This window comes from Clupea harengus, chromosome 5 (assembly GCF_900700415.2).
Source record: "Clupea harengus chromosome 5, Ch_v2.0.2, whole genome shotgun sequence".
Classification (NCBI taxonomy): domain Eukaryota; kingdom Metazoa; phylum Chordata; class Actinopteri; order Clupeiformes; family Clupeidae; genus Clupea; species Clupea harengus.
Genome location: NC_045156.1, coordinates 19,710,545 through 19,734,519, shown reverse-complemented (window position 1 = coordinate 19,734,519; position 23,975 = coordinate 19,710,545). Strand labels below are relative to the sequence as shown.

Genomic DNA, 23,975 nt, shown 5'->3' with positions numbered 1-23,975 from the left:
TGGGGTTGCTGGTGCCTGTTGCCTTGGTGATGGCTCATCCGAGGTTGACACGTTTGACGGGCGTCCATTTGAGTATTACTGACATCAGCATGGACTGAGCAGCTCAGCTGACCCACTTAAACTGCAGCTTTGTCCCTTCACTCTCACACAGTGGAATGAAGGCACAAATAAACATGTATGAACGCGCACAGATGTATCATGTACACACTCACACACAAAGGGCACGTGGTACCCTCTGCGCAGCTTATCCATCATAGATATTGAACAGCCGCAAGGTCAGACAGATGTCCTCTGACCTTCATTCATTCTCTACTCCCATGATTCCCTCATACGGACATACGGGTTGCGGTCCATGGCACAGACCGGCACTCTATCTGTAATACATGGAGGAATGATGCCAACACGTCTACTTTGGATTTAGCACATTTGTATATGTATGCTTACACACACACACACACACACACACACACACACACACACACACACACACACATGCATAGTGCATGCATTTATACATCAATGTAACACCTTATTCTTGCATAATTTGTTGGTGTCATTTCAGTGTTTGGTATTTGTTGCTGGTAAATGTCAGGTGGTGCTGGCTATCTAAAGAGGTCACAGCAGTCCCCTGACCAGACCTGGAAATGGTCTCTGTGCATATGTGCAATCTGTGTGTGTGTGTGTGTGTGTGTGTGTGTGTGTGTGTGTGTGTGTGTGTGTGTGTGTGTGTGTGTGAGGGATGTGCCACCAAAGAGAGCACAGCTCACACAGAACGCTTCAGCCGCACTGCATCCTGGGACATCTTCCGAGGTCTCTTTTTCCCCTCTATAAATACCATCCAGAACGCGCTCAGAACAGAACAGAACAGAACAGTCTCCTGCGCTCTTCCAAGAAGGAGCTGCCGCTGTAAAAAGCAATCAGGTGCAAGAGCAGTACAACACTGAAACACTCTGGGATTCGAGCTGCATTTTGCTCTATTCATATTGCATGACATACACATTCCCATACAGTGCGTGACCCTCTTTAGAACCTGATATTACAGGAGACGACAGCGTGTGTAGGGTCTGTGTCACTGGGGGCAATTTGGGTCCATGCACCACCACCCCCCCTCCCCCCAAAAAATGAGTTATTGTTTTATTGTATTGTTGCATTTTATTCGTTAATTTATATTCATCATAATAAAAAAATGGTGAAAACCTTTTCGCTAAATGAAATGGGTCTGTACGTTTATTTGTGGCGTATATAGTCTTTTTCAAAAAATATTCTAATGACACGCACAGTTCAGTATGTGTGTGTGAGAGAGAGAGAGATGGAGGGGGAGAGAGAAAGATGTGGCTTGCACGTAGGCTATATTTTGTGCAGTATGGGTGCACAGTGTGTGTGTGTGTGTGTGTGTGTGTGTGTGTGTGTGTGTGTGTGTGTGTGTGTGTGTGTGTGTGAAAGAGAGAGACTTTGCAGCATGTTTTGCGATTGGAACTAGGTTGGTGTGTTTGTTGTTGAAGGCAAATTATTATCAAGCATTTACATCTTAGATTGAGTTCTGGAACAGCGATTTGTGCCCCCTGTGGTTACCCTGCTGCCCCTAGGTTACATTTGTTCTGATGCGAATCTGAGAGTGTGCGTATACATCGCATGACCTTTCTTCATAGGGTTGGCTTGGAGGGCTGTGTAAGAATATAAATTAAGTTGTATTTCTTTTTTTCATCCCTGGCTCAGAGACATGGCCCTTGCCTTGTATGATATGCTTACCCTTGAGCCGTACCGCTGATAACAGGATGTCACGGTTGCACAGATGGAAAGGAAAAATACAATTAATATTCTATAATACTCTTATTTAGGGTAAGATATGCTTTTGAGAGCGAGATAAGATTTTTCTATAGAAAGTGCAAGGGTTATTATAGGCTTCCTGAAAGGGGAAAAAGTTAAATGCTGTTGATAAGATATCTGGGCCTCCCTTAAAGGTGACTGGGTGAACTTTGCCTTGTATCTTTGTGTCCCGCTGCCCTTTGCACTGATCTGGTGCTCATCGAAATCCCCCTAGCCAACAGATAATTTCCAGTGGGAGATTAACAATGAAAGGCCATTAGGAGAGGGAGGGCACAATACACTGAATGTGTTTGAGGGCGAAGAGAGCCACGTGGTGTCCTATGTGGCTTTTCGCTACCACTCATCCACCTCCCCCCCCCTTCCCTCTCTCTCTCTTTCTCTCTCTCTCTCTCTCTCTCTCTCTCTCTTTCTCTCTCTTGCTGTCTTCCTCTCTTGTGCGCTGTCTTCCTTTCACTTTAAAGTAATTTGGTCTTTAGAGATGGGATAGGAGGAGAAGGTCGTCAGTCACAACAGAGAAAGGTGGATGTGGGGCTGGGGGTGAGGAGGTTTGTGTGTGTGTGTGTGTGTGTGTGTGGGGAGGGGGGGGGGGGGGGTGCAGTAAATTTAGAGCAGTGAAAATGGGCCAGATTGAAAAAGCAGCGATGCTACTGCAGAATCAAATTAGGACAAGGTTAGAGTGAGCCACTCACCGGCACATCATGCATGCACGCACACACACACGCACACACACACACAAACACACACACACACACACACCTCTACATACACACACACACATACACGCACACACACACCTACATACACGCTCAAACACATACACATTTGCACAAACAGATAAATATGCATTGTATATATAAATATGTAAATGAATATGCAGAGCTTGGCACAAGCACTAAGTCTATGCAGTGTCCCAATCTAGCAGGTATGCATGCATGGACACACACACACACACACACACACAAATTTGCATACACATGCTCAAAAGTAAATCTACTTATATGCATGCATGAAATGAAAGCCATTAATTTTTTAGACAAATTCCATGTTATTCTTTTGCCAGATTACGTGTTTTCCATTTTTTATTTTTCTAGATTCAGTTTCATCAATTTGATTATCATCAAATCATATGTCCAATCAAATGTACTCAAGACATGCGACTGTGCTTTTACAGACAGTTTTGTATCTCTAGGCCTATGATGTAATGGGGTAGGGAATGTAGAGTAGCAATGCTAATATAACCCTGAAGACAAATACAGTTTCATTTACTATCACTTTCAATTTACTGAAAAAATTGCAAACATATTTAAGGGGATATTCTCTTCCAGTTACAAGACTTGTACTGAGTCAGTAAGCCACTTTTGTTATAATAGTCTAAATGTACATTGTTAGTCTTTTGGTTATTCTAAAATACTCAGATGCTGCCCCAATGACCAGTCGGAGTCTCCCGTGGCAGTCTACAATGAGTAACTTTATTTTGCTGTTCGGTTCCCATTGCATAGGGATGCGTCAGTTGGCTATCAATGTGGCAAACTCTGTATTTATTTTAAAACCACAGAACACAAGAGGTTGATATAATGAATTCCGCACAATTCCATGTTTAACTGTAATTTCCGTTTTCCTTACAGAATTCTGTGATTCTGTCCGCATTTTCCACATTGCAGAAATCATAGTGCCCTACATGAGCATCTACAGCACAAGTATTACTCAGCAGAAGTCTGAACTAGACACACTCAACCACATTAAATTGCTCTCTCTCTCTCTCTCTCTCTCTCTCTCACACACACACACCTGACAGCATGTTCCAGTATCTGGCAGGATGACTGATAGACCAATCTGTCTTTCATTATACTGCTTCACAATCATTTCTCAGTCACTTCCTCTCTGTCCTTCCTCCCTCCCTCTTTCCTTACTCCTCTGCTAGGCAGAAATCCTGGGGCGGACGGTGGGGCTCAGGACGTCCTTCCTGAGGCGTGTCCCCCTCAATATATCACTGTAAACCTAACCATGCCATTTTAAATAATATAAGAATACATACTGAAAGCACTTGTGCTAATTATAAATGCGAAATCCCACCCCCACACACCTTAGCTTGGTACGAGTGTCTGTGGCTCAGTAAAGTCTGACCGCCAGTAAGTAGCAAATGTTCTCTTAAAACAGTGGATGTGTCAAACATTTCTTTACTTCTAAGTGGAATAACACACATTTGTGAGCAGACTGCATCTTGTTCCCTCTGTAACCTCACAGGGGAACCTTCTGCGTCAACGCGGCCTCCATATTGTACGAAGCAGCAAGTTTACTTTTGTTTTAAGATTCATTATTTAGGTTGTCTTATATTTGGTGGCACAATTGTCCTTAACTTGTTTTGAGCGACGCCACAATAAATACATATTTTTGAGGAATATTTTGGTTGATTTAGTTGGGCTTTTCGTTGAAGTATTTATTCTGCTTTTATAACTGTACTTATTTTGAGCTTTATTTTCTTGGAAAGCTACTGAAGAAGACTCAGAGATTAGTCAAGTGACACATATGTAATAACTTCAAAACCCTTAAGTTATTTACCCAATCAATTATCTAGTATAGAGGATAATAATAAGGGTTTCCTCTAAAAATTGTATACAAGTACAACATTACTTTTGGCGGCCTCTTTTGTGTTCCCCTCAGGAATGGCTGTTTCTGTTAATTGTCCCTCCCAACAGTGAAATGAAATTGCTGCCCATGTCTGCTACCTCCTTTTTATAAATCATAGGGGTCTCTTTTCCTCTCATCCACACAAACATACCCACATACAGTCCGTACACTCAGACCTAACCACAGGGTTGAGGGGAGTGAGAGAGAGAGAGAGAGAGAGAGAGAGAGAGAGAGAGAGAGAGAGAGCGAGAGAGGGAGGGAGGGAGGGAGAAGGCGGGAGAGAGAAACAGATGGGGTCTCCTCTGTATCTCAGCAATACGTTCTGACAACCTGAAACTGGGTCTGGAACTCCACTGCTCAGATCAGTATGTCCCTGCTCTAGGGGTTGCCATCCGTTTCGCACAAAAAAAATCCCCTATCCAAGCAACTCTCAGCAAGGTCTGGCAACCCCGAGGCCCACAGCCTGTTGTCTAGCCCTGTTACGGGGCTGCTCCAGGAAAGAGAAGCGTACCATCGCTATTTGCCCACTCCGCTCACTCTAGTTGTTTGTTTTTTGGCGGCCAGTGTTACGTTTTGGCGCAGAACTCTGAAATGCACCCCTGGGCAAGTCTGGAGTTGTGACTGCAGTGCCCAGTGACTTTAAGCATTTTGTCATTTTTTTTATGGTTGTTCCAGAATGACTATTAATGGAGTCATTACTGAAGCATTATTGAGGCAGCTGTGCAGGTCCTCGCTCAGATTGGGGTTTGTGTGTGTGTGTGTGTGTGTGTGTGTGAGTGTGTGTGTGTGTGTGTGTGTGTGTGTGTGTGTGTGTGTGTGTGTGTGTGTGTGTGTGTGTGTGTGTGTGTGTGTGTGTGTATCTGTTTATTGTGGCAGTGACACTGTAATGGCCCTTTAATTATCGCATGCATTTTTATGGAGCTTACTGTGTTATTCTATTAAACAGCTCGTTGGTTCCTTCAGTCAGTATTTATGACATGGTATTTCAAATCGCACACATTTGTTTTCATTCATGCAGGACAGTGAGTTTGTGTCTGTGTATCAGTGTGTGTGTGTGTGTGTGTGTGTGTGTGTGTGTGTGTGTGTGTGTCTAGTGTGAGAGTAGGGTCAGTTTTAATAATATTAAGCCAGAGCTCCCCCTTATGGTGGGTGTAGAGGATGAGCTTCACTGCATTCAGATGGAGGTGTACTTCTCAATGCTGTGGAGATTGCACTAAGCACTATGGTGTCATAGTGACTAAACTAGTGTTTATATGCTCTGTGAGTGTGTGTGTATGTGTATGTGTGTGTGTGTGTGTGTGTGTGTGTGTGTGTGTGTGTGTGTGTGTGTGTGTGTGTGTGTGTGTGTGTGTGTGCATGATTATAATGCAATCTCCTTTGTCTCTAGAATCTGATACTTAAACATTAGCCTGGGTAGAGGACGTAAAACAGAGTTATACATAAACACACACATACTGTACACAAACACATAATCAATTGTAATTGTGTGTTCACACATACAGGCACACACACACACAACCACACACGGTCACCACTTAGCCATCTACTGAGCAGAAAACGTCTTTACCCCCCCTTTTTTTCGGAGGTCCTTTGACAGACAGCTACATGTTTGCTTTGTGACAGGCCGACAGTGATCCCCCTATATTTGTCACAGGAGCCCCCTCCCCTCTCTTCAGCATGCTAAGCGCTTGCTAAGCTAAGCTGCACAGCGGGACCTGCTATCTGCGCGCTAATGTGCGGTTATTGGAGGAGGCTGGCCCTCTGGCTAATTTGTGGAGCGCTGTGTTCACAGTGGCTTGGTTAATGACATTAAATGAGCACGTCTTTAGATTAATGATACCAGAGCTCGGGCGAGAAGCTCGCAGGGAACTAAAGCTGAGGCTAATCGCCATCATGTCTCATGATGATTGATACTTCATTTTGGGTTGTGGATGTGTGTATTTATGACAGTTAGATGGAGAGAGAGAGAGACAGACAAACATTGAGAGAGAAGAGAGAGAGAGAGAGAGTGAAAAAAGAAAGTGAGAGAGACAGAGATGGAGAGGGAGAAAGAGTATTCATAAATGTTCCCGCAGCAAATCACATCAACACTATAAAAAAAATCCACCCGAACAAGTCTGTGTATTCATTTTGATATGACAGTATGAATTATTCATGGGACGACTGGCGTCTGCCGTGTGCACCGTGGTCTCCCTGTGATGCTGGCGTAGGCCTGGCGGTGGTGGACAGAGACACAGGCCTCTGTTGTCTCCTTATCATTATGCTCCCTACGTCATTTAGCGGAGCCCAAATCAAGATCCACCACTTTGACAGAAGTAAAAAAATTTTTTTAAAAAAGGCATTTAAGAGAAAGCACTTAAAAAGATGCAGCCCGATCAATAAGGAATAGAGATAAAGAAGAGGGGAGGGGAGATGTCGCTGTTGTGGTAGTTTTTTTTTTTTTTTTTTTTTTTTTAGAAATCAGGTTGGGAAGCAGTGTGTGTTTTTGTTTGTCGTGTAATTGTTTCATCTCATGTGGAGGGGCCTAGCAAACATCTATTCTCTCTAGTTCTGCCTAGCAGGGTGCAGTCATGTTTGTGTGTGTGTGTGTGTGTGTGTGTGTGTGTGTGTGTGTGTGTGTGTGTGTGTGTGTGTGTGTGTGTGTGTGTGTGTGTGTGTGTGTGTGTGTGGGTGTCTGTCGGTGTGCATGTGCGGTACTCTGTTGTGTGTCTATGTGTGTTGTTGTATGGGTGTTGTGTGCTGCATGCATGTGTGTGGGTGTGTGTGTATGTGTGTGTCTGTGTGCATATGCGGTATGTGTATATATATGTATATGTGTGTTGTGTGCGTGTGTGTGTGTGTGTGTTTGTGTGTGTGTGTGTGTGTGATGGCAGGGGAAAGTGTGTAGGAAGGTAGGGATGGTGAATTTGCATGTAGATTGCAGTATAGTCTTGGCCATTTTCTCAGTATTTTGTCGTTGTTTTTGCGTTGCGTTGGCATTATAGGGAAAGTGCCAGCAGGGGCTCCTGTCCCCCGCTGTGACTTTAGATGAGTGTGATGAGATGCTGCAGTTGCTCCGGCCCGTGCTCCAGAACCTGCCACTATGATCAGAGATGCTCCACCCCCTCACTCTACACTGCCACTGCACGGAGCAGAAGGAGCTTTTCAAGGGAGCCCCTTCCTGTCATTTCAATCAAGAGCACAAGGAGTGTGTCCACTCATACATAGCATATGCCCAAAGGGGGCTTTGAGCCGTTGTGGTGCTCAGATGTATCCTCTCCTCTTTCGCTTTTGCTCTCTCTCTCTCTCTCTCTCTCTCTCTCTGTCTCTCTCTCTCTCTCTTTTAATTTCTTTCTCTCTCTTTCTCTCTCTCTGATTCTTTCCCCCTCTCTCTTTCTCCCATATATCTCACTTCCTCTCTTCCTGTCTCGCTCTCTTCCATGTTGTTGATTTATATGACCATGTGGTCCCAGTCTCTGTGGCTGTAGTAAATTGACACCTGATTTAAGTACTCTGTGCCAAGTGGGGAGGCTCCCGTGGTCAATCATGCGTCCTTATCTCCACGCCTCTGGCTGCTGTCTGTTCCTTGCTCTTTTTTCTGTGGGATGGGAACAGAGGGTTACGTGCCCAGCTTCAGCTACTATTCAACGCTAGCCTCTAGCCCCAGTCATGTTCAATTCATCTCAGTGATTGCGGATGCAATGTTTTGGCCAAAATCGATTTCCAAACGTACTCCTGTTTGATGTAAATGGGAACAATGTATGGTGCTTCTGTTTCCTCTCTCTCGGTTGCTTTAAATGTATGTGTCCTGACCCAGACACGCACATAAAGTGAATATACTGTGTGTGTGTGTGTGTGTGTGTGTGTGTGTGTCTGTCTGTCTGTCTGTCTGTGTGTGTGTGTGTGTGTATGTGTGTGTGTGTGTGTGTGTGTGTGTGTGTGTGTGTGTGTGTGTGTCTCAGCCTGTGGTAATACCTGCTCTTGGCATAGCGCTTATGCCTCCTCAGGCCTGAGCTCCTTGTGCCAGTCTGCTGAGCAGCACTGCCAAGGCACAGACGGTCTGGCTAAACGAGGGGGGCAGCAATCACCTGCTGTCTCCAGAGCCTCCTCCTCCTTCTCCAGCGCTCCGCCATCCGTCTGTCTGCGGCCGACTCCTACTCCTACTTCTGTTCTGGCCCTGGCCCTTGCCACGGCCATGCCTCCGCCTCCGCCTCCGCCTCCAGACCAGAGGCCTGATGCTTTGTGGCCCAGTAACAGGGTTCGGGTGTCAGGCCCCTTCTAGAAAAACAGGGATGGATTTGTTGGGAGGGTAACCAAAGCAGGAGGCGCAGCACTCCCTAGTGGGGAGGGGATGACGGTGTGTATCCGCTTGCCTGTGGCAGGCAACTGACTATCACACTCCAGCAGAAACAGGAGGCAGGGCTGGGAGTGTGTGTGTGTGTGTGTGTGTGTGTGTGTGTGTGTGTGTGTGTGTGTGTGTGTGTGTGTGTGTGTGTGTTTGTGTGTATGTATGCGTGGGTGTGGGTGTGTGTGTGTGTGTGTGTGTGTGTGTGTGTGTGTCAGGGAGGGTTGGGGAGGGGATTTTGGACATCCTGGAGAACTGTAGGTGGGGGTCTCTTGCAGTGCAGTGCAGCTCGCCAATGACAACACCCAGGCAAGGTTGTCAAGCATTTTATCTGGGCTTGGTCCCTTGAAAGCTGCAAACGTTATTGCACTTCATCGCTTCTAACGGGGTTGTAATCTAGGCTGCTTAGTCAAAGAGTTCCATTTAGCTAAATATTTCATGCGATTGCTCGTCCTAACTTGTGCACGTTCTGTTAGGAATTAGCCACTTTGTTCTGCTTGATGTGAGCAGTGCAGGGGACAATTACAGTTCCCCACGATTACAGGGTGTGGTGCCAAAAGCCTTGTATGCCTTTTCTGTGTTGGCCTTTGAGAATGGAGCCATTGTTGGCTGTGGTGAAACCAGAGCTCATCATGACTTTGCGTTGTATTGTAGTAGTCGTATCGCTTCCCAGGCTTTAGCCAAATGAATGGCAGACTATACTCTTGCCCTGTTCTCCTGTTTAACAAGTTGACATTGTGTGTTTCTGTGTGTGTGTGTTTCTGTGTGTTTCTGTGTGTGTGTGTGTGTGTGTGTGTGTGTGTGTGTGTGTGTGTGTTTAAAAGAATGTGGGTGTATGTGGTTCAGTATAGGTGTGTGTGTGTGTGTGTGTGTGTGTGTGTGTGTGTGTGTGTGTGTGTGTGTGTGTGTGTGTGTGTGTGTGTGTGTGTGTGTGTGTGTGTGTGTGTGTGTGTGTGTGTGTGTGTGTGTCTGTATGGGCATAATTGTACGTGTACATGTAAGTGATCATGTATGAGTGTGTGTGTGTGTGTTCGTGTGTAGGTCTATTTGTGAACATCCTTTTCATCCCCCTCTCATCAAAATAACAATAACAGCAGCTGTTCGTTGTAGAAAGCTTTCAGATACAATCTAATACCTCTAATGCCTTCGAACGTTTTCTAATTGCCCTCCTTCCTTCTCCCTGCCTCTCTGTGTCTCCAGGATGCTCCCTCCAGGGCAGTCATCTCTCCCTGGCAGGGCAATGTTCTAAGCGGGGTCCCCCCAGACCATCATGAAAGGGTACGGACCCCAGCAGCGCTCGCGCCACCTGTCCGAGTCCTGCGATCCGTCCTCAGGCCCTGGCGAGCCCCACTACCCGCCGGCCACGCTCCCCCGCAGCCCCTACCTGCTCAGCCCCACGGCCATGGACCACTATGGCACCCTGGACCCGCACCAGTACTCCCCTACGCCGGTGCCTGGCGGCCTGCCGCCCGACTGCATGCTGCCCCTCAACAGCCAGCTGTCCACCAGCAGCACCTTCCCACGCATTCACTACAACTCGCACTACGAGCAGGGAGATTTCTCCCCCACCTCAATGCAGGGCGGAGATAGCATCGGGGGAATCTCCACGGGCACTATGGGCACCTCTGTCTCCATGGGAATGGGCATGGGCCTTGGCATGGGGCGCTCAGCTATGATAACCAGCGGATCGGCTACCATCTCGGGTAAGAGCTCTGCAGTCAGGGTTTTATAGATGTCGTCACAATCTAGGGTAACTGTTTATGGCAGAGTAGAAGCTGATTTGTAAAAATTGCATTTAAATATACCGTTTACTGCACCGTTGACAGAAAAGGGCTCTCTGTAATGTCAATGAATATTAAAATGTAGCATCTTTCAAATGAGCGTACCAGTATTAAGTGAATTTACCAATAACCTTTGATGCAGGTGGTGGGAAGAATCGCTTGCCCCCAAACCTGATAGATCAGTTTGAGAAAGGCCAACGGGACGGTTTCAGCACCCTGCAGTACCACCGGACCACCGCTGTCGCCGCGGCCGCCAAGCAGCAGCGCACCGACAGCCCGGGACGCATCCGTTACCTGGTCCACTCTGTCCAGAAGCTCTTCGCCAAGTCCCAGTCCCTGGAGAGCTCCGGCATGAAGGGCAGCGTCAACGGCCGCTCCGCCAACAGCTCCGGGGGTGGGGGCTCATCATCGGGGGAAGACGCCAAGCACCGGCGCAGCAAGAGCAAAGACCGGGGCACCAAGAGCGACAGTGGCCCCAAGCGTCGGCCGCGCTCCAACATGTCGGGCTACTGGAGCTCAGACGACCTGGACGAGGTCAGCAACTACCGCAACCCCATGGCCATGATGACTCTGGGCAGGCAGGGCACAGGCCTGGTGCCCGGTCAGGACAGCCAGGGCACCTCCAAGTACTTCGTGCACGGCTACAACACCATCAGCGAGCACTCGCTCAAGCCATCTAAGAGCAACAACGACCTGAAGTACCAAGGGTTGTCCACGCTGCCAGGCCCCGGAGGAGGAGGCGGAGACGGGAGCGGGGGCGGTCGAGGAGTGGGAGGGGGAGGGGGGATGGTGGCCGGAGGAGACTTTGGCCGGGGGGGTCCCTGGGCCACACTGACTCTAGGACAGACGAGGCAGGTGGTCCAGAAGGGCTCGGCGACGCTGGACCGCTCCATGCTCAAGTCCAAATCATGCCACCAGGACTTGGCATGCCAATACCTACAGGTGCGTGGCTGGGTGAGTTGGTCCAGTAATGCGCTCAGGATAAAGTATAATCCAATCCTTCCAGTCCTGACTTCAGGTTTGAGCTGCATAGTAAGAAGGGGAGAGTGGGGTAAGATGAGGCCATTTTTTTGTAGGGAATATGAGACAAAAATATAACTAATGCATACAACACAAGTTCAGGGTGTGCCGTGAATTGAAACCTTAGCAGTGTGCCTAACTCAAAAAGAGTTTGGTGAGTGGGGTCACAAAATAAGCGGTCTTGTGGCTCATCTTTGATTGGTTGATCCAGCTGACAGGGTAAATTGAGCCATCTGAGAAACACTATTGTATTAACAAGATTTTAAAGTATAACTCTGAACATAGTTATTAATGATTTAATCCTCCATTCTGCTGATCTTATTGGTGTTCATGAAGATATTACAATAATTTGTCTACAGTTTAGAAACCTAAAGATGGTTTGCCATGTCTCTAGGATTAAGAAATAGACATGGAGGGACATTCACAGATTATTTGTTTTCCACTTTCAGTCTGCTTGTTTGGCATAATTGCAAACGTTTTCGCCTGTAAACATAATATAAACACTAGCATGTCACATACTGTTTTGAAAATATGTATGATGGCAAACTAGCCAATTACATAAACACTATATGTATTAAACACTACACACTATTGTTATTTTTTACATTTAGATGTTTGGCACTCACATGTCAAAAGCACTTTTATCCAAGTTACTTACTGACTTTCTGTTAGCACATAAAACATTATCTGACCACTATTATAAGTACACTAGTATCTTTTAAATATATAAACTTTGAATATAACGGAAACACTTCTGAAAAAGGATACATTTTGTGGCGGCGCTGAATTGAGACGAAATGAGATGTTTACTAGTGAGTGTCGTGTTTTGGGCTAGACGCCTTCTGGAGGGGATTGGAACAGCACTCTGGGTCGCAGCGGTGGGCCGGGCGAGATCCCGTGTCGCCGCATGCGGAGCGGCAGCTACGTCAAGGCCATGGGCGACCTGGAGGACAGCGAGGACTCAGAGGGGAGCCCCAAACCCTCCCCCAAAACGGCAGCGCGGCGCCAGAGCTACCTAAGGGCTACACAGCAGTCACTCAGTGACCAGCTCCCACCGCGAAAGTAAGACACACACGTATGCACTCACGCAAACACACACACACACATACACACACACACACATCAACAAATTCACAAAAACACACATACACACATACACATACACAAACACACAGACACACACACTCACACGCGTACACACTTACACACACAGATACAAACACACACAAATACAGTGTACGCTGCAGGGTGCGTGTCATGTGCCAAGAGCTGTGTTGGTTGTAAACAGGCAGAGGGGGAGAGTCAGGAATTCCACGCGAGGCTGTCAGCTGAGAGTGCGCAGTGCAGGAGAGTGAACAAAACGCTCTCCAAATGCACATCTCAGGAGCAGCACACGACAGCACACACCACTGCATTCATCCATACCCTGCACGTGGGCTACACTCAGTTTACACAGAACACATCTGAGCGGAAAAAAGGAACCTACACACAGGCCATCCAACACACACACATACACACACACCCCCCCACACACACACACACATATACACACATACACGCACACACACAAACTCGCACTCTTGGCGAGAGCGAGCTGTGCTCAGTCATGCATTAGATTAAACACTGCTGGTTTCTCCCCCTGCCATCCACATGCTACTCAAATGTTCAGGTCAAAACCTCGTGCCATCCTGGCAACATTTGTCCCTTTGGAGATAAATGCTCAGTCATGTTTATCTCAATCTCTACCTCTTATCTTCTGTGATGTAGTGTAACACACATGAGAATAGTTACATAGAGCCAACGTGCACTTTTGGTAGAACACTCGAGGGTAGTCATGCATGTTCCCAAAGTGCTTTACATGCTGTGCATAAACATATGGTCAGACCCGTATTTTAGAGCAATTATACTAGCTGTGTTAAATTGTAATGCTTCCAAGCAGACAAGAAATTGCACCACGTCATATGCAAAGGAATTGCGTTGACTCACGTCGTGTGCTATAAATGTGGTCATACACAGTAACACCCTCCACCCACAAACAGTCACACCCCCCACCCCACCCCACCCCCACATAAGCACATGGTTGCCACAACCTCACAATTTACACACACATGCACACACACACACGCACACACACACACACACACACACATACGCACACAGGGAGCCTGTTACAGAGCCAAGCACACAATCTGTAATGGTGAAGGTGTGAATCAAGCAAGTGACTGTCTAGAGGTGGGAAAAAATAGGAGGAAAATTTCAGATACCTATCCAAGCAAAAAAATGGGATTATTCAGAAGTAGTGCATTACTGATAAAGGGGAAGAGGTCATATATATTGACCCCCTCGCCCCTTATTAACCCTCACAGTACCCAAACTAAGTTGCTTTTCATCCATGAAAAAGAAAATGTAAAAAATCTTCTAACTTACATCTGCCCTATAGAAGAATATGGAATGTGATCCTTAAAGAGAGTTTTGGGCATTTAAATGGATGGATTTACCTCGGAGTGCTTATATAGAAGGTAAATGACAGAAGAAAGCATTTTGAATCTCACGATGTTCCCATTGTGGGTCCATATTCACTGGATACTCCACCCCGTAGAATTCAATGGAGAAACACAAGATGGCAGCAACATGACACACTTGAACCGGGAGTTCCCACTGTTCTTACACACTATGTTGTAACCTGTCCCGGTTGCCCCGGTCTTAATCACATAAAAGTTCGACAAAGCATTTATCTGTGCTAATGTGATCTGACAAGTGTGTGACTATGTTTTTAGGGTATAGGGTATCTTCAGTCAGAAGTACTGAATTGCTAATGCTAATGTGGAATATGTTTGAGTGCCTGGAATTAAATATAGTGTAATTGTGGGCAGCAGCCAGACAGCGCATCACAAAACAAAAACACTCCAAATGACTTTGTATGTCTGTAAACTGAAATGGTGTGGATCTATGGAAAGCCCTGACAATTCTATAAATGCTGGCAGTTTTACCAGGACTCCTCTCCTCCATCTCACTGAACTCAATTCTCATTTTGAATTCTCCTCCCCTATCTACATTTAGTTCACTCATCTGTCACCCAATCACCGCATACCTCATGACCCATCCCTAATGTCCACTCCCACCCACATGTCTAAGATCTTATTTTCACCAAACTCTTCAAGTCTTTCCTTCCCTTTAGCTAACTGCCTCTGATCAATGCCTTCATCTACCACAAGCTATCCATTTCCTGTTATTCTTTTCAACCCTAACGTCATCATTAACCTTCACGCCCTAGACCTATGAGCACTATCACCCACTGCAACTTGTCACTCACATGACCTAACCTGCCTCACCTAACATCACCTAACCCTGTCATTTTTCTCTAACCTAACCCTCTTATCATGCCACCAACCTTCCTCTAACCTTGCAACCTCTCTCCCCCAAACAACCTACCCTCTACCCTGACATTGTTACCCGTCCCTGTCCTAACTGTGTCCCCCTCGCCCTTCCAGCCGGCTGCTGGATTTCTCCATGATACAGGGGGATCTGGAGGCGCTGTGGTCCCCTCTGCAGAGTGTCTCGTCTCTGCACCAGCTGGGCAGGTCAGTGGCTCTGTGGCAGCCCGCAGTCCGGCTCATCAGAGGCAACCTGAGACGCAGAGATGGGGACTCACTCTCACTCTCTCTCTCTATCTCGCTCTCTGATTGGTCTTGGGTCTACGTTAGTTGTCTCTGATTGGACCATGCCACACATTGGCTCGCTCTGATGGACAACACCCTGGCTTCAGCTTTGACTGGGCAATGGCCCTGATTAAACACTGATTAAGTCTATTCTCTGATAACGCTAATTCTGGTTGGATAGAAACCTGCTATAGTTATCGAAAAAGTCTACATTCTACCTGTTGTTATTGAACAATTTCCTGTATCTATTTCAATTGGAAAGTGTTCCACAGAGATGTGCTTTGAAACATCAATGCTACGGATGCGTGCCGTCTTTTCACAACAGCTGTGTCCACTGTCACACATAATGCTGCAACTGCCATCACTTCACAGCGTCCCTTAGAGATTTTCTTTGGTGACGAGTAATCCATTACTTAATTCCCTGAACAACTGATTAAGTCAGAGTTTTGTGGACAGACATGTTTTCAGTTTCTAAGAAAGCGGCAAATCAGTTGTTAAGGGCAGGAAGTATTTGGAGCCAAGCACACTGCCTCTCACTGCCCTGTCTCCAGCCTTTAGCCTCTAATAGTCAAGATCCCTTGATGATGGGTTGACTGTGTGGATGACTTGATGAATGTCAAGATTGAATGGCTGAATGGTGTGTTAAACTGTTGGATGGATGGATTGGTGGCTGGATGGATGGATAGATAGATAGTTGGATGGATGGATGGATGGATGGATGGATGAATAGGTAGGAGGATTGGGTACTCAAGCTTCTGCTTCACTCTTCACTTGATAAAATATCTTCCTTTTTCTCAGGACTCATCTCTTCTCAGACTGCAGTGCAACACCAGAGTTTATATCATCCTCTTCATTTTCATTCAATTTCCCCACTCTCCTTATTTTCACTGCTTGGAACCGAGCTTCTCACATTCAGTGGCTTTCCCTGTGGTTGTTCGCTTTGCATGCTCTCGTGGTTCAGAACTGGTCAACAAATGGGTTTATGAAAACAGATCTTGCCTAACTCTACTTTCTCTCTCTCTCTCTCTCTCTCTCTCTCCCTCCCTCCCTCCATCTCCTGGTATCCTTTCCCTCTACCTCCTCTCTGTTTTGTACGTCCCTCTCCTCTCTCAGTTGTCTTCCTTCTCTTAGAGAGCTCTCTGGAAATCGTAGTCTGGATAACCTGGACTGTATTGGGGGGTCGTCTCCTTTCCCCCGCTGGGACGACGACGACTTCAGCCAAGGCTGCAACACTCTGGGCCGCAGCAGCTGCATGAGCCAGGTCAGAGGTCAACTCAGTGCACATCTGACAGAACTAGACCAGAAACACTGTGTTTTGAGAGCAGGAAAGTGATATCAATGTGCCAACAACCCCCGTGTGAATACAAACACTCCTGTACTTAAGGTGGACTCCTAGAAACATAGCATGCTATCCTTCACCTGCCTTTACCTCTGAGAACACAGTGTGTGTGCACCTCAGAGAATACAGTGTGTGTGCCCACTCTTAGTCCACTTTACCATCAGGAGTATTTGGATACATGTGAACAGTATTGTGGCATTGCCTTCTACCACCCTCAAATTAGAGTCCATTTTGTTAGTTTTTTATATGTTAAAAAAATCAAAACCAAAACCAATCACTTTTTACCATTAAGATTAATATCCAACCTTAAAATGTCACCATCCTGTTCATGAAAGCTAGTGTTTACCCACTTGTTGATTTTGTAAGCATGTGTAATGAAACATGATACTGTCCTCTGTGACAGAGAAACTTACCCTTGCTGGCTGCCTCTAAAGACACAGATGGATGACTACATACCAGTCAAATTTCAATAAGCCATTATGGATAAGCCTAGAAATCCTCAAAATGAACCAGCTCCATTTTCGACACGGTTCATGATCCATGATATTCTTTATCAGGCTAACAAATGATTATAGGGCAGATAAAGAGGTGTGGATGACAGAAATTAAGGCCGTTGAATTAAATGCCGCTCAGATCTTATAGACTACTGGTTGGAGCCATCACAAGAGTGACACCGGCACATTGAAAGCCCCATTCATCCTCACCGTGGAAACCATTAACCTTTCATCAACAGGGCTGTCGTAGTGATTACAAATCATATTACATCCTTCCCCAGTCCCATTCAAAGGGTTTCTGGCTCAGCATCTGTCTAGGGCAAACAAGCACAGTTGGATCATTCAAGGTCGCCTTTTGATAGGTTGGATTGCTCTAAGAACCGTGATCATAGCTATGTGATGTTATTTTCATAAGTGCAGAAACACTGCAGTACTTTGTACTGTTCAGAACTGTTTGTAATGACCTCCAGTGTGGCAGTCTTTCTGTTTGTGACATAATGACATCTGACAGCTGAATGCTCTGTGCTGCTGGACAGGGCCTTAGGAATTCACAGCACAGTTACATGTTCAGGCACTGCTCACATGTTATGTAATGTTTGCATATCATCTCTTTTGAAAAATCAATCGATGATCCCACAGACGGATGTGTGCAACATTATTACACTCCAAAGCTTCTGTCATTATATCATGTGTCTAAGTTGCTCAATTAAATGAATAGGCGATGCTTGATCACTCGCCCCAAGGCAGAATTCTCCAACTGTTTTTGGTCTCTTTTTTTTCTCTGAGATACTTGAACTCGCCACCCGCAAACTTGTCCAATTGTGCCCTGTTATGAAATTCTGAACTGTTCTCACTGCCTTTCCTTATATTCTGCCCAATATATGTTTCATCTCTCTCTCTCCCCCTACCTCTATCTTCCTCTAGATCCGTGTTTTTTTCTCAGTATCTCAGCTGTCCTCCATGCAATCTAGTATCACCCAGTGTAATCAGTGAGCCTTCGTTCTCTGGCTCAGCCTGGATGTTATCTCCTGCTAGGCTTGTCCATCTCTACAGCTGATCCTCTGTAGAAACCTACGCCTCTCCTTCAGATAAACTGTAATTACAAGGGCTCTATCAGATATCTTCAGGTCATCCCAAAAGACCTGTAAGGATTATTTTAATAGTTCTAAGTGCAGTGCCCATCTGACATGAATCTGTATTAAATGCATAATTGGCGTGGGTCTCATCACATTAATTACTTTTTTAGAGTCATAAAAACAATTTCACTCAGACAGTTCTCCCACTGAGTCCCCTTTTGGGGTAATGACCTTTTGGGGTAATAAGAAGGAACAATCTGTAATTTGCAAGCATTTCTCTTTGTCTGCCTACTTGAACAACTTATATTTGAATGGTGTTGTTCTCCCCTGCTAGATATTTTTTATTTTGCAGTCTAATAATTACTTTTATTCACCAGTATCCATTAATGTCATCTGCCTAGCTATAACACTATGACATGGTCCACTTCACCCATTATACTTCTGCCAGCCTAATTAAAAGGCTCTCTCCTCCTGATCATCTTTGCCATGTGGCCATTAGGCCTGATTTATGGCACCCACACCAAATGCTCCCCACAGGTGGACCTAAGGGCAATGTCACACCCCCCCACACATATACACCCACACAACCCAAACGGGCAGGCACATTCATAGGACATAAGACTGACTAAAACACATACACTGATGCATTGATTGATTGATTGAAAAAGGCTATTTTATGGTCTTAGGGGATTGTGATTACGTTTTAGATGTGTGTGCACACTTGAAGTGCAACCAGCAGCTTAGTGACTTTCAGAACATTGGGAGTCCTCATAAGGATACACATGTTTCTGGTTTTAAGTGCCCAAAGAGTTTATATGGCCAGCCCCTTCCCCCATCCCGGCAAATCAGAGTAGAGAGCAGAGCAGTGTCAGCTCTTGCATGTACTGCAGTAAGTTGCCCTAAGGAGCTCAATACAGTGCAGAGGCAAAGCAGTAGTGGCCATCATGCACCACTGTGCCTGCTATGCAGCCAGCTATGACCATGTCAGCTTCAAGACCCACTCCAACCTAGCCACCCATGCTAACCTGTCACTATCCCTCCAGGTGCGCGACATGGAGATGGGCCACCGTTATGGTGAGGAGTCCTGTTCGGAGTTTGGCGAGACCCACCCCCACTCCCACGGCCACGCTCGCTCACATTCACGGCCAGAGGAGCCCCCGGATCTGCCCATGCCCACGTGCTTCCGCTCCCGTAGCCATAGTTACCTCCGGGCAATCCAGGCTGGCTGTTCCCAGGATGACGACACAGCCTCGGTGGACTCGGATTCGCCACCCCCAACTGCCACCACCGTACGGACCTACAGCTCCAGCACTGGTGAGTAGAATCCAGTGGAACCCTGTGAAAATGGATCTGTGAAAGACAGTTCACTGTATATGTAGTCAATACAAGTTGTGTTGTGGTCTTGTTACACAGGCTGTCTTGAAATATTAGTAATCCTGATTCAGGTTCAGAAAAAAAGATAAAATCCTACACTGAAATTGAATGTTCTGCATACCTCATACTGCAGCACACTGCGTGACTGTGTATCTCTTTGAGCCCAGAGAGTTAGTTATGGTGGTTAGCAGAAACAAAAGCCATTTCCAATTACCAAGGATGCAGTAGAAGGGAAAAAAAAGATGGATTACTTTTCCTCTCAAATACTACCACACATTGGTATATGTTTTTCCTTTGTTCTGTACAAAGTAGCTCGATCTACTAAAACATGCCCACAATTTATTAAATATGCGCACAAATATCTTAAATGGTGTGCGCAATATTTGCTTTATAGTAGTAAACCATGGAGTAAATAGGGAACACCGTTTAGTGAGTACACAATACAGGCCTATGTCTTGTAGCATTAAGATTTTAAACAAAGTCTCTAAGGTAGATTCTTGTCTCATGTACTTATTTATTACCCATTTATTACCCATTTATTCATGTCAAGAAACATGGATCTGATTAGGATGAACTTTGGTTTGGGGAGGACCTACAGCCAAACAGCCAAAGATAATATAATATCTAGCGACTCATGGTATTGTAATAAGTTTAAGAACTTTGAGAAGACTGTTGAGGGCAAATGGTCTATTGTACAAGGGTACAATAAAGGAAAACATGCACGCACATATAACCGTCAGGAAAGATTATGCTCACAGTGGCCTCTCACGGATTCTGTAGCCTAGGTTGTTGGTTGGTGAATAAAAAAGAAAGTGTTACTTCAGCTGAAGAAACTAAACTCCTATCTGACGAGTGAATGGAGTTGTTTGTGATGCTGAATGTGTTGCTTTGGCCTGCTGTGGGGAACTGAAACTGATTATGATTAACTGGTAGAGCTTTGACCGCTGAAATTCTTACATTTTCTATTCTGTTTTCTTGATATCAATTTGAAGGAGTTCCAAATCAGACTTGATGTCTTCTGACTCTTATATTCCTATGATGTTATGCCCTGTTGTTTCTTAAGAGTTAGAATTAAGGTTCTGAGGAACTGTTGCTGGTCCTTACATGTGTGTGTGACTCTGTGCGACCAGGGGAATGGAATGTTTTTGGTACTGTGTGTCAGAGTGTCAGAGTTACGCCTGAGTGCATTCTCTGCGTCATTAGCTAAATTGCCAGGATAGCATTGATTAGGGTAGGCTGGTGATTCTTCTGACTCAGAGTGACCCATGTAAGGTGGGCCAAGTGATTCATAGCCCCCCCCGGCTATTCTGAAACTGAAACTTTCTCTGGCGTAATAAGAGAAGCTGGTGTATCTTTATGTGAAGCCTTTCTCTGTCCCTTAGCGCACACCATCGTAAAAAATAAAGCCTTGTTTCCTGATTTTTCAACCATTGCCTGACTGAGTCTCCAAGTCCATCAAGTTGTAAAATTTTGTAAGACAGTATCATGGTAAAGACTCAAACATTCAGAATGGAACTCGGTACACTTAAATCTCTTAAAAAATCTCTCAACACAATTTTTTTTAAAGCAGATTTGAGTGTGTGGATGCTTCTTTCTATTCTAATAGATTATTTAAGCAGCGCAGATAAATCTGATACCGGATGAGCAGAGTGTTTTCCTCTATTTTTGACCCAAGCATTGTAAATGGTGTGTGTGAGAGCGTGTCTGCAGAGAGAGAGAGAGACTCAAAAACAATGTGGTTTGTCTGAAAGCTTAAAATATTTACATTATTCCACATTTGTGCATATATATGGGAGAGGAATAACTAAAATGTGCTAATGTATTATTGTAGTAGTGAAGTATTTAAGTGTGAAAGTGAAACGTATCTCCCTATGTATATGTGTTTCCCACAAGGCTATCATGTCCTCTCTCCTCCCTCCCTGCCTTTTACTCTCCGTCTCTGACATGCAGACACGCACGCGCACACCGAAGCACGAGCACGCACGCTCCCACATACACAGTCACGTCAGACAGGGCGGGTTTAACGGTATTACATGGGTGTTGCATCGACCATGACAGATTTTAAGGCAGGGTCAATCATACTGTCAACGAATCACAAACGCGATTTATGGTGACAGAAAGCCCGATGTTCCAATTGGATTCTAGCCTGCTGTTAATTCTTCAAAACATTACTCCAATAAATGCAATGGAGGGCGTATCCATCAGGATCCTTTCTTTCCGCGACGTGTACCACGGTGACCAAGATGTGTCGGAAATAACGATTAATGGCAGTATTACATCTGAAAATAATCCCTGTTCATTCTGGAAACGCAGACATGATTTGGGTGTGAGATCGAAGGGGCAATTAAATCGACTCGCGAAAGAATGAAGAGATTTCACAGCCGTATCTGATCATCAGACAACGTGGAGAAGAAATTTCTTGGATTTGGTAAATTCCCCGCCTCCAGTGGCTAAATGATGCTGGTAACGTTACCATTTAGGCTGCTACTAGCAACCCACTCTATTGTTTGTACCTATTAATCGCCTCTGCAGCTCTAATACACTCATTCAGCCTCGGTGGCTATTTAGCTCGTGACAGATGTCTCTACTTTCCAGGCTCAAACAAGTACCTGCTGCTCGTCCGTTAATGTCAATTGACATTGTTGTGTTTCTCTGAGAACAGTTTCTAAATCATGTTGCATTCCTAAAGGTATTTATGTTGTTTACCTTGCAGAGTCCGACCTAATACAGCTAACAGTAGGAGTTGATTTGCTTCAGTTGTCATTAAGGAAGCCAGGTAGTGGTTGTAAGCACCCCGTTAGAGAATGAGATGAAACGTGCTGCCACCCGGCTAATAGAAAACATAAGAGAGGCTAGCTGGTTAGCTTATGCACTTCTGCTTGTGGATCCCATAACACAAGTAGGCAACTTCAGTCTCACTGTCAATGAGTTATCGCTTAAAAACAGACAAGAGGGCAATGCTAGCCAGTGGTCAGTTAAACGGCAAACAAACACAATTCAGTCACCTAGCTAGCGGGCGTTACAACAGGGTCAAGGTCACGAACTAACCACTGTTTTGGATGAGATACTGTCGTTATTTGTGTGGATTAATATCGTTGGCACCCACTTGACCCAGTGCCCAACGCTAGCCACTTAGCGGCGCTCTCTTCTCTCGGCGCCACGCCTCGTTTAGTCCTACGCAACCTACACCCGGCAATACAGAGACAGAAGTCTGTTCTCCTGGACTCAACAAAGCATACCAGCGACGGGACACCCGTGGCTTTTAACAGTAACGAATAATATTATTGAGAACAGAAAGCTTTTCTGTATGAGTTAAGTAAATGGATTCCGTGAGCGTTATTTTGGTCTAACGTTAAATAAAGGGTGCCGGGACAGCATGGTGAGTGTATCGAATGTGCAGTATCCTTTTAATAACCATGTTACCTTTTTTAGTAAATGTATTTTGCACTTGAGGACCTTGCGCAGCTGAGGAGGCGAAACATAACATATCTCACCTGCATGGGATTTGCGTTGTTTCCATTTGAGTTTAAAAACTTGTTTCCTGTTGGCTAATGAGGTGATTCTCTTATTTGGACTTTGGCAGTTACTCTAAATTGCATTAGCTTTGTTCACGGAAAAAAGTAAAAATACCAAATGGCATAAATTCACATTCTTTGTATGGACGATTTGATTCACTAAGCTTGGTGTTGTATGGTTATTTACGAGTGCGTTGGATTGTGTGCCCATTGCAAATCAATATCCTTAGTTGGCTACTTTGTAACACTGTATTTTCCTGTGGAGCTTATTAATTGTTAGCAGTGTCCACGAGAGCTGGAAACAAACAACGAAAATGATTGTTTGGGTGTTTTGTTTTATAGCGACCTAGATAATGAAATGGCCTCAGTTTTTCTACAAGTAAGGTTATTCTTGTTGCCAACAGCGACGCTGAGTTGCGTCCGATGACTCATGTAGCGTGGCCAAGTAGCTAATCTGGAGATGTGCAATAGTTCCCAGCGTAGATGAACTTTCCATTCGTGAGTATTTAGTATAGCAAGTATCTGAGTCAATAGACTTGTAGTTTAAATAGGATTTCTTTGTGAAAAAGTGCATGTGTTCATCACCGCTGTTTGTAATGGATTTCTGATTCGATATCTCCCTGACAGAGTTCAAAGGGACAAAAATATCTCTACGAAAGAGGCATTCAAAAGGTGAGCCAAATCCACAAAGAGTTTCTGCATCCCTAGGAGGTCACCTCTTCTACAGGACCCTCCCTGTGGTCATTGTAGCATGTTGGACGAAAACAGTATATGGATATTCTGTTTGAAACAATAATCTTCAGTGTTGCATGCTCAAATACATAAATCCATATTTTTATTAGAGCGTGTGCTCAATAGGATCTGTGCAGGACCTTAAAGCATGCAACATCAGCAGTTTGTTGCCTGGGTTGGAGACTCCTCAGGAAGATGTTGGGTAT

At 45.3% G+C, this 23,975-nt stretch overlaps 1 protein-coding gene across 4 annotated transcripts in view; it reads left to right on the top strand.

The window, feature by feature from the left end:
* dlgap4b (discs, large (Drosophila) homolog-associated protein 4b) overlaps positions 1–23,975 on the top strand; it is a 121,645-nt gene that overhangs the window by 75,802 nt on the left and 21,868 nt on the right. Inside the window, exons 4-9 of one of the 4 annotated variants that reach the window (XM_031568010.2) lie at positions 9,980–10,482; positions 10,703–11,502; positions 12,416–12,642; positions 15,072–15,161; positions 16,353–16,500; positions 19,192–19,462. In XM_031568010.2, coding sequence (XP_031423870.1) covers positions 10,050–10,482; positions 10,703–11,502; positions 12,416–12,642; positions 15,072–15,161; positions 16,353–16,500; positions 19,192–19,462 — 1,969 coding nt within the window. In that variant the 5' untranslated portion in view covers positions 9,980–10,049. Of the gene's footprint in view, positions 1–9,979; positions 10,483–10,702; positions 11,515–12,415; positions 12,643–15,071; positions 15,162–16,352; positions 16,501–19,191; positions 19,463–23,975 lie in introns of all 4 variants that reach the window. The other 3 variants (XM_031568008.2, XM_031568012.2, XM_031568011.2) reach the window with 3 other exon arrangements.